The sequence below is a fragment of the Sus scrofa genome, chromosome 18 (assembly GCF_054392235.1).
Source record: "Sus scrofa isolate SSC_HxYL_T2T_F1_AM1 chromosome 18, Sscrofa_HxYL_maternal_Yorkshire_Landrace_v2.0, whole genome shotgun sequence".
Classification (NCBI taxonomy): Eukaryota; Metazoa; Chordata; class Mammalia; order Artiodactyla; family Suidae; genus Sus; species Sus scrofa.
Window position 1 is genome coordinate 27,336,053 of NC_139400.1, and position 10,752 is coordinate 27,346,804.

A 10,752-nucleotide genomic window follows, 5' to 3' on the forward strand; every position below is an offset into this window, starting at 1 on the left:
TAAAGGATTGATAAGTTTTTATAGGTCCTTTGCATTTCTTAATAGGTTTATATTCTAGGAGAGTATATTTTGTATCTGCAGTTATTACTGTAAATGAGATGTTCTTCATGTTTCTAATTGGTATATAGAAAAAATATTTTGTCAGTGTTTTATTTATTTTATAAATAGGTTATTTTTATAATTTAACATATTGATTTCCCTTATTCTCATAGATCCTCTTAAAGTTTCTAGGTATATTATATCATATGCAAATTAAAATTTAATATTCTCTTTAATAACTACACTTCTTATTTCTATTTCTTCTCTCCTTATACTGGTTATGATAGCAAATTATCAAACCTTTTGGTATTAAGTTCCCTCCACACTCTTAATTTTCGAGAACCTCAAAGAGTTTTGGTCTTTGTGAATTATATCTTTTAATATTTAGGTTTTAAAATTTGAAACTGAGAACTTTAAAAATATTTGCTTGCTATTTTTCTTAAAATAACAGTACTAAATCCATTAAGAACATAAGCACTTTTACAAAAATAGTTATGTTACCAAAACAAAAACATACATGGAGAATCACATTGTTTTACACTTTTTATAAGTCTTGTTAATGTGTGATTTAATGGAAGACAGCTGATTCTCATACCTTCTTCTGCATTCAGTCTGTTGCAATATGCTTTTTGGGTTGAAGTACATGAAGAACATCCAGCCTCACACAGATCTGTAATTGAAAAAAAAGGAAGATTATTTTAATAGCCCTTTCAGGTAATCATGGATATTTTTCTCTGACACTGCATTAAAACTTGACAGCTGGTAGCTTCTTAAAGGTTAGTTGTAGTGTGGAATCTGAAATCACATCGGTGCACTTTTCATACTCTGTTATATTAAACCCATCGTTCTGGTCTCTCTTACGCTTTGATTTCTTTTACTCATACATGATTTTATAACATCATTCATTGGTCATTTGGAAAATGCTAGTTCATTGAGTTATGAATATCTTCTAAATGTGACAAATTTCATTACACAATATCAAAAAAGTCATATTTATTAAACACCAATACCTATCATACCAGAAAAGTCATTAAGATGGGAAAGAAGTCAAGCTCTTGATAGCAAATAGTTTCCAAAATTCTGATTTTTGTTCAAAATTTAATTGTTGCAACAGATCCCATCAGTTTTCCTTGAAATGAGTTCACTTAGATCATTTTTGAAATACCTGCCAAATGCACGAGTCTAAATAACCATAGTTATCCTGTCAGTTTTTCTTCTAAGTAAAAATGGTGTTCAAGGTAAAAGCAGCACTAATCACATTCATACTTTTCCTTGAGATAACAGTGGGATGTTGGTCTGTAGCAAACTGGCTGGATGTGGATTCCCTCATTTCATCACACAGAATATTAAAAAAGTGTGTACTTACGGGTGAAATTCAATAAAATTATTACTACTACTTCAGGGACTTTTTAAAATGTGACTGCCATATTTATTAACTGTGATTGTGGATGAAAAATACAGTGATTACTAGTAAAACTCAGTACCTCTGCCCTGATTCTTGCTAAGGCAACAGCAGTTTTATCTACCATTTCTTTTGCACCATCAGTGCAAATATCAACATGATTAAAAAAAAAAAAGACTAATAGCATCTTAGAATTATGAAAATAGTTTCCACTTTTCAGATCTCCCAAAGGGGTCTTGGGGACTTCTGGGATCCACAGACTACAGTTTGAGAATCTATATGTTAGCACTTACAGAACAATTTAATAATGGTAATATGAGTTCCTTTTCTCAACCTAATGTCAATGGAATTGACTAGCAAACAAGTACAAATTCTGCAGTTAAATTTATTTATTTGTTTGCAAATTTTAGACAATGATTCTGCAACTTCAGATCCTGATGCTGAAATCACCACCAGGACCAATGGGAAAGGGAGCCCCGGGGAGCAGTCACCAAGCCCCGTCCAGTTCATAAACAGCGCAGGAGCGGGGGACTCCAGCCGCTCGACTCTTCAGAGGTGCTCTCATCACATTCACTGCATTTTACCTTCATTAATCTAGATACCAATGTCAGTGATTTAATTACCTTAGAAACAGATTGGCAGTAGTGAGGTCCTACACTTTCAACTCAGCCATTCTATTTTCTCTCTATATGAATGCCACCTCCTGAATCTTTTCACAGCATTCTCAGTTAATGTAAGAATATACTGGTACGGGAGCATTAATTTTCACTCCTCAACCCCGTTCTTCTCAGCCTTCCTATATGCAAGTTTGCTATTTGGATTTAGCTTTACAATCACTATCTTTTGACTCAGGGAGTATGATTTCCCCCCTCGCCTTTTCTGTCTGCTGCAGCTTATAATTACTCTGTCTAGAATCAGAAGGAAAAGATAGTGCCGACATAGTGCTCTGATATTAAGTAGGCGCAAAGGAGAGTGAAAACAGCGCTGGTGTCAATTCTCAAATGCACATGGCAGTTTCATGATCCAACATTTCCTCACAAATATTCACTGTTGATTATAAGATGGTGCTGACTTCCGGCACACATCCATCCCCTCTACTGGTAAAACTGTTCTACTAGAGAAGCTAGTTCTACCAGAAAAAGAATTGCTATCCTCAATACCACTATTATTATTTTTATAACTACTTCTGTGCAAAGACTCTAAAGTTGCATTCAAAACAAGATAGACCATGGGGACGCGGCTTCATAGGAAACAGAGTTTCCTCTCCTGTGATTCAACAAGATGTGCACCACATGGCATGTAGTTATAGTGTTTATTGGATTTAAAGGCAGAATTTGACTTGCTGTGATGGGAGAGGAACTGTTGGTGCAGACTAATCTGGTTTGGCGTGTGTGTTTCCATATTTGCCTAGAAAAGTGATCATTTTCTTATTCCATTATAGATATTTCGCTACTTGCATTTTTTTTCCATTTTTGGCCACCCCACGGCATATAGATTTCTTGGGGCAAGGGATCACATCCGAGCCATAGTTGCAACCTAAACCACGGCTGTGGCAATGCCAGATCCTTAACCCACTGTGCTGGACCAGGGATTGAACCTGTGACCCAGTGTTCCCAAGACACCACTGATTCTCTTGCGCCACAACAGGAACTCCACTACTTGCCATTTTAATCATAACACCTATTCTTCTTTTTCCTTTGATTCACGTTTTTGCCATATTCTGCCTATATTAACATGGCAACCAATTTTATGACCTCAAAAACAGAACTTCCTCATTTTAATCCTAGTTTTTCCACCCTTTATATGAATTACTGCCAAATCTAAAATCCTCTTCAACATCAATGTTGTAACCTATAAAATGGAAGTGAATACAGATAACTATTGAAAATATTAAGATTCAGAATCCATACTGGATTAGGTCACTGCCAAGTATATGAAATATACTAAAACATCATTGTTACTTTATATGACATAAACATACACAGAAATGCCTTCACTTTTCCTGTCCTGTCAATCTTATTCTTTCCTCTTTTGCTGTTTTCTTACACTCACTGGAATTCCATTGGATAACTGTTCGCCTCTTTCTTTCTCTGAGTGCTTCCCTTGTCACGGGAGGCAGTATATGGCCTACAGTTTCTACCCCCTCTGCCATACTGATGACCTAACATGCATTCTCTAAAGGTAAGTATGGACCGTGGATCCCTTCCCTGGGGTCCAGGGTGATATAACGGGAATCCGTCTATAGGATCGTGCATTCAGAGAGAGAACTGAAACAGCATATCCATTTTCCTTTTTCTTTGAAAGGTCTTTTGAAGAGACATTGAGCACTCGCTTGCTATTCTGAAGGAACGTATTTGACCTTTAAGCCACCAATCCCTGACTGGTGTCCACTGACCTACTTTTTCACTTGCAGCGTCATCAGTGGTGTTGGAGAACTGGATCTAGACAAAGGGCTTATGAAGAAAGCAGAGCCCAATACCAAAGACAAACCTTACCCTGACTGCCCCTTCCTGCTGCTAGATGTGCGAGATAGAGATTCTTACCAGCAGTGCCACATTGTTGGAGGTAAGAGAAGGAAGGCTTTACAGCAACTCACTCCCAAGAGCAGAGCCCCCTCCTGAGCCCAAGCAGGCTCGAGCCACATCTCATGGTCTGCAGTTGAGGAAACCATATGTTAGCCAGATCCATTCAGGGAACCTGTAAGCTGGCTCCACTGCATGCTCTGAGAGGCCGGTGACGTTCTCAGAGGGCTCAGGGGACCAGTGCTAAATGTCAGAAACAGTGAAATGAAACTTCCTAATTTGTCCATAGTGTCCTGTTTCTTTTCTTTCACAAAAGTATTTAGGCTTAGAGCTGGTTAATTTTGAGAGTACGTTTCTCTTAACTCTTAGACTTTAAACCAGCTGGGAATTGGGACCAAGTTGTACCGAGAGCTACAAACTTCCTAAGCTTTTTCTCCTCTTTGCAGCTTACAGTTACCCAATTGCAACTCTGTCTAGAACAATGAACCCTTATTCAAATGATATTCTTGAATATGTATCCTTTGTTGCATTTTAAGGAGTTGGGTGGTATGAGGATTGTGAGAATCAAACCGACCATGAATCATGCTCCTAGGAAGAAAACTCTGTGAAGACCCTTTGATATTAATTATCTTACTTAGCATATTTTAAAATTTGGATCCTTGGCTGTTGCTGAGAATGCTTCCAAGCCATCCTGTGGCGGGCCAAAAACATTAGGTTAAAGGTTATGATCTGTTGAGAGTTAGTCCTGAGACTTTTGTTTCCCCAGCAAGCTTTCCCAAGTAAAACATAAGGAGTTTTCCTTCTATTTTAATTTTTTTCTTCTTAAAATTTTAATATTTTGCTCATAAAAATCATACAAATAGAAAATAATTTAAATATGGGAAAATATAAAAAAGAAAATTGAAAGCTCCAATAACCACACAATTAAACAACAAACCCTTACCATATTTTTGTGTGTATTTTACTCTAGACTGTCTTCTATGTACTCTTTGTAACAAAATATAAATCATGCTGTATATATAATTTAGTACCTTGCTCTTCCCCACTTCATATTACAGTGTATTTCCCCACACAAACACAAGCTCTTTATAAACTCTATTTTTGATGCAGTATAATATCTCATCTTTAGACTCACTGTAATTTACTAAACCATTCTTTTAGGTGGTTCCCATTTTTTTTACCATTATAAATAAGGCTGCAGTGGATACATTGAGCATAAAATTTTTCTGTTCCCTCATCTGTAGAATGGAGGTTGTAATACTCTCCAAACAGTACAGATGAAAGGGCTGAAGAGTGTACAGTGTGTAGCTAGTGCCATCTGGGACATGGTGATACTAGTTTGTAAAAGGAAAGGACACCAGCATGTGTGTTTTCCATGACAGGAAAAAATCCTGAAGCCCTTAAAGAGGGGTCATCTGATGCTCCTTGAACTCAGAGAGGCAAACCTTGACAGCTCTTCCTTTTCCAGGGTTTCTGTATAGTCTAGGGGCATTAGCTCAATGTGGTCGAACCTTAACTCATATGACTTAGAAAAATGCCCACGGCAAGATCATCATTCTGTATGATGACGACGAGAGGCTGGCCAGCCAAGCAGCCACCACCATGTGTGAGCGGGGATTTGAAAACCTCTTCATGCTTTCTGGAGGTGAGGGGGCTGTACTCTGCTTAGGATTTAAAAGACAGATACTGGGGCCCACAGTCCTTCAACTCCACCCCTATCGCCTTTTTCCTCCCAGAACTCAGAATTTAGTATTCTGGAAAGAGAGAAAACCACACTGGTTGAAAGGGGTCAGGAGTATGTGAAACTTCCGTTAACTCCATCAGCATGTGTTTTTAATTCCTGAAATAATGATGTTGCTTTATGGCTCTATAACAAAGCCTTAATGCTGAAGACTTGAGCAGAAGGATTTGTGATGGAATTCTCAGAATCCCATATAACAACTGACATTTTCTGGTGTAATTTACTTAATGGCGAAGCAGTTAAGAAAGATTTCCCGTCCTTGTGCTGGCCTCAACTTGGAGACCAAAGATGAGGAGACATGCAGGCTCCTTTCCAGGCTTGCCTTGGCCTCACCATGCTAACACTGCTTTTTCTGATGATCTTCCACACCTAGGTCTAAAAGTCTTAGCTCAGAAATTCCCAGAAGGACTGATTACGGGTTCCCTGCCAGCATCTTGCCAGCAGGCCCTTCCTCCTGGTTCTGCCCGGAAGCGATCCAGCCCCAAAGTGCCGCTTCCACCAGCTGAGAATAAATGGAGGTTTACCCCAGAAGACCTAAAGAAGATAGAGTATTACCTGGAAGAGGATCAGGGTCATTCAGACAATCCTAGTAAGATATTTTGTTTCCTGTAGAACTTGAAAACATCAACCTCATAATATGAGAACCTTGATCTCTTCTAACATATTCAGATTCTTAAAATATTTTCAGGGGACGAGGAATGTGCAGGTGCCAGGTGAGAACCAGGGAAGTGAGTGGAGGTGATCCCAGATCAAGGCAAGAATCAGGCATTCCACACAGACATAGAAAGAGAAGAGAAGGTATCAGTCACATAACATGTGTATCTCAGGCAGAGTTGAGAGGCTAAGCTAAGGCATTCAGATTCCCTCTTGGAAAGTCATTTCCTTCTGCTGTTTCTGAGTACATTTAAATTACTTCCAGCCTTTCATTTGTCACCTTGCTTTCTCTTTTTCCTCTAATGGTTCCTTTCCCCTTCTCTACCTAGAAGGAATGAAGGATAGATGAGGTTGTTTGGGATAACAGAGAGGAAGGAAAGAAAAGCTATCTGGGTTTCCTTTCATCTCGGCTCCCTTCCCTAACTTCTAGTTGATCTCAAGAATGAAGAGCAGGTTTTAGCATAAAGTAGATGCTGAGTAGGACTTCATTAGCTTAAAAGTGGTTGTAGCATAAGACTTCATTTGTTTAAAAGTGTACTTGGCAGATTGTCCCTGGAATCATTTGCAGCTCCTCTCCCTGCTTTCTTGCTCCTTTCAGGCCGGCTAAGCCAAGCTAATGCTTCTGGAAGAGACTCCAAGGTTCCAGGCGCTCGCAGCAGTCAGAACTTGCCCACCAGCGGCTCAAACCCCCGCTCACTGGGCAGTGGCCATGTGCAAGGCAAACCCTGGAAGTAAAGATTTTGTCTGTTTTAGTCAAATAAATGTTTTCTCTCCTTTCAGAACCCCTGAGTAGTTCCCAAGTTGGTCATTTTCAGAAACTGCTGCAAAGGAAAGACCTCAACATGTGTGATAGAGGCTCTCTTCCTCTCTCCAGCTCGTTTCCACCTCCTCTCCCACATCCAAATTGGGAAGGATTTTTTACAAAAACCAGAGGCATGACAGGCTCTAGTGTCCTCCCTGTTGTTTATAGAATATTTAAGTCTCTGAAACTGATAGGAAAAAAACTGTCTAATTTTTTTAGGCTTTCATTTTTTTAATAAGGTCCAGCTTGTTTGGGTCTATGTCCTGCATTGTTTTGTAAATACTTCAGGCACATCTGGTGTGCCCATCCCAGCTACTTCTTTTTCACTCAGTGTTCTCAGTTTCATGAAGGTTCTGCAGGTAGGCTTTGCAGTCCAAGAATCTGTCCCTGGGGTGCATATGATCTGAGTTTGCAGCTGCCCCCAGCCCCCCACCCCCATCCAGGCATGGACCCGCTGGTTGAGGAACTCTTTCCCCAGCACCCGCTGCAGGCTCTGTCTTGAGTTTGGAGGCTGGTGTCTATGAGCATCACCCAGTTTGAAGCCTTAGTAGCAGCTCACACGCTCCACGATGCCCCTCCTCACTGGATGTTTTCCTGGAGCCAGCACAGTGATGCTGTGTGCTCCGCTGCCTTCACAGGAAAGCCCTGTCCACTGCACAGGGCTAGGCTGCGAGCTATTGAAGCCCCCTGGAGCCGTCCCTCATTCGTGGTTGCTTTATTAGCTGTAAATTCCCATTCCCCAGCTCAGACCCAACCATCTTAGATGGGTAGAAGTTACGGCCACTTGAAAACATCAGCTTTGATTGGGCACACTAGGTGAGGACGACTCCAGTCCTTTGTCAGAGCTGACAACCCCTTAAACCCTTGCTTAAAAATACAGTATTAGTCTAATTGAGTAATTAGTGCAATTTCCTGCTTACTTTTCATTCTCATGACTGAGCTGTGATTAGGAGGTTGTGATTATAGATTCTTGTTTGGGCCAGAATTTTGAATCAGCATTAATTGAATTGCTAGATGACTGACATTCATTCCATTTAATTGGGGGAGCAAAAGACCTCAGGTAAGCATAAGGAACTCTGAAATCATCAGGAAAAGGAAAAAGAGCCTTGTTAATTTTTATGGTCTGTGATCTGTAGCTGTGATAAGGGACTAAGGAATAAATTGTGCTCTTTGTCATGGCAACCAGCTTCTGAAAAGCCAGCTGAAAATTGCCTATCCTTAGGTGGTTATTGCTGCTGGGTAAGATTTGTCTTAACGGGACTATTTTCTCGCCACCAAAAAAAAAAAAAAAAGTATCACAGTATTTCCAGCATGGGGGGGGGGGGCTGTGTTTCTAGGAGAAATAAAGGTAATAAATATCTTATAGAGACATATGGAAAAATAACTTCCAGATTCAGCCCAGTTCTGTTTTAGTGTGTTTATTCTTCTCTACTTGATTTCCAAAGTGTAACATTTTCCGATGCTTTAGAAATCAAACAAACCAGGGACATTGTTCAGATGTCAAGCCGTGCCCAATTTTCCACAAGATTCAAGAATCTTGTATAAAATTCAGCCAACGTACACATAGCTTTAATGAGGAGCCTGTCGTGTTTCCCCATAAATTTATTGCCTGAGAACTAAGTTCAGCCTTTTGCTAATGCCAAAATGCTCTGGCTTTTTATTTTCTTTACAGCATAGATTTTTTAAAATGCAGATTTTTTTTCCACACTCAACTTTCCCTTAGCACGGACATGATTTTCAGCCATTTTGGACACACATACATTTTTAAGAAAAAAAATTTCTTTTTTTCTGTGTGACAGAGTTCTGGTTATGCCATTTTCAAGTTGACTAGTCAGGAGTTTAGATTTCCCCCACTCTGTTTTGAAAATAAATGATAGTCCCCCGCTTCGTTCCTATTTTGCATTCCCATCACCACACAACACTAGTGTCTTAGAAACTACTGTGTATATATGCAAAGTCATTGTAGCCGAACCTATTAGATTTGCTGTGCATTTAGTTGAGAGATCTGGCAGGTTGACTATGTTTATGTGTGTTTCTCCATAGTGCTTTGCCTGTTGGTAAGAATTTTAAATAACTACTCCTCAAAGACCTTTCCTGATTCTGCATTTTGTGTGTTAAATATCACTTGCAGTTTTTACATGCTCAAGCTATTGCTTTCAATGTTTTGCTTTACTAGTTTCTTCATTAGATTAACTGGCATGTATTATTTAAGTGATCTGTGACACTTTGTGCAATTATGAATGTCAAAGATTAAAGTACATAGTTCTTAATTTGTTGTCTGCCGTTACTACACTGAGATCTGCCAGTGACTCTCCTCCTCTCTGTTGAGATGATCTGGGGAAGTCACATGAGACTGGGGTGATTTGAAAGAGTACCTCTTTTTGCTGCATCTCCTAGGAATGCATAATTGCTTCATAGAAATGAATCAGGCAATCATTCCAATTAGGGCAGTGGACCTTTTTTTGACTCTCTAGCCAAAAGGCCTGGGTCTTTCTTCGTGATGCAGGCAGGGGCTGATGACCACCTTAAACACACTGCAGCAGGACTTTCTTGTCGGTGTTGCAGGGGTTGATGAGCAGCTTGCCTGGGAACCTATAACCCCCTAGATGGAAAGTGCCTTATCAATGTGCCTACCACTCCTTCTGAGTGACAGTGATGGCCGTGGTCTAAATAATACGTTCAGTACTTTAAAGGGGTATGTATTTAAGAAAGAAAGGAGGGAAGGAAGGAGAGAAGCAAAGCGGCAAGAAGTGGGGAGGGAGGGAAGAATGGCAAGATGACATTACTCACTGGAGAACAAAAAGAACATCCTGGCTGTAATAACATCAGGTTTAATCTATTGAAAGGCACAGAATGATTCAAATGGCCTAAAAGTAATTTTATTTTTTACCTTTAGTAGAAAAGCAGAACTAGCACAATCATATTGAACCTGGGATGTAACTCAGAATTAAAGAGAACAAATAATGTTCATTAGTTGCTGAGAGATTTTTCCTGTGGTGCTATTGAGATTGTGCAAAAATTTGTAAGACCTTTGGCTACTCACCAAGAGCACAGAACAACACAAACCCTTCTTTTCTCTAATTCCCTTGTGGAATATAAGTGAAATCAGAAGCCTAGGCTAGGAAGAAATATGTAGGCAGTTTTTCTTGTGTTGGTTTTGGTTTCTGTCATGTTATATACTGGTTATAGATTCTGTCTTTTATGCTATCTGACTTTTTTAAGGGGGATAATTAATTTCTGTCCACCTGGATTTAAATGCATGACTCCCTTCCTGTTCTACTTGGAAGATAATCATTAAGAACCTTTCTTTCCCTGGTTCCAAAATATTCCCAGTGTCTTTAATGTGCAATTATTTTTTTCACAGTTTTTTCAAAGCTGTAATTCCCATAATGCTTTCTTTTTTCTTTTTTCAAGAAACATCAAAAATGTAGATTTTAATACATCAGTTTATGTGAGCATGATGATATGCTTACTGGCGGTTCAATTTTTTAATTAAAATATTTTTTCCTATAAAACCAATAAATAAGACACAGTGTGCTTCCAAAGTGTTCAGAATACATTTGGGTAGTAATATTTTCCTAAAATTGCAGTA

General features: G+C 39.3%; 1 protein-coding gene across 2 annotated transcripts in view; it reads left to right on the forward strand.

Moving 5' to 3' along the window:
• CEP41 (centrosomal protein 41) overlaps window positions 1-9,430 on the forward strand; it is a 46,334-nt gene extending 36,904 nt beyond the window's left edge. For both annotated transcript variants that reach the window (XM_003134674.7, XM_085005446.1), the window contains 6 exons: window positions 1,852-1,996; window positions 3,855-4,006; window positions 4,410-4,477; window positions 5,494-5,608; window positions 6,078-6,293; window positions 6,957-9,430. In XM_003134674.7, the coding sequence (XP_003134722.3) occupies window positions 1,852-1,996; window positions 3,855-4,006; window positions 4,410-4,477; window positions 5,494-5,608; window positions 6,078-6,293; window positions 6,957-7,093 (833 nt within the window). In that variant the 3' untranslated portion in view covers window positions 7,094-9,430. The remainder of the gene's footprint in view (window positions 1-1,851; window positions 1,997-3,854; window positions 4,007-4,409; window positions 4,478-5,493; window positions 5,609-6,077; window positions 6,294-6,956) is intronic.
• The last annotated feature ends 1,322 nt before the right edge of the window (window positions 9,431-10,752 follow it).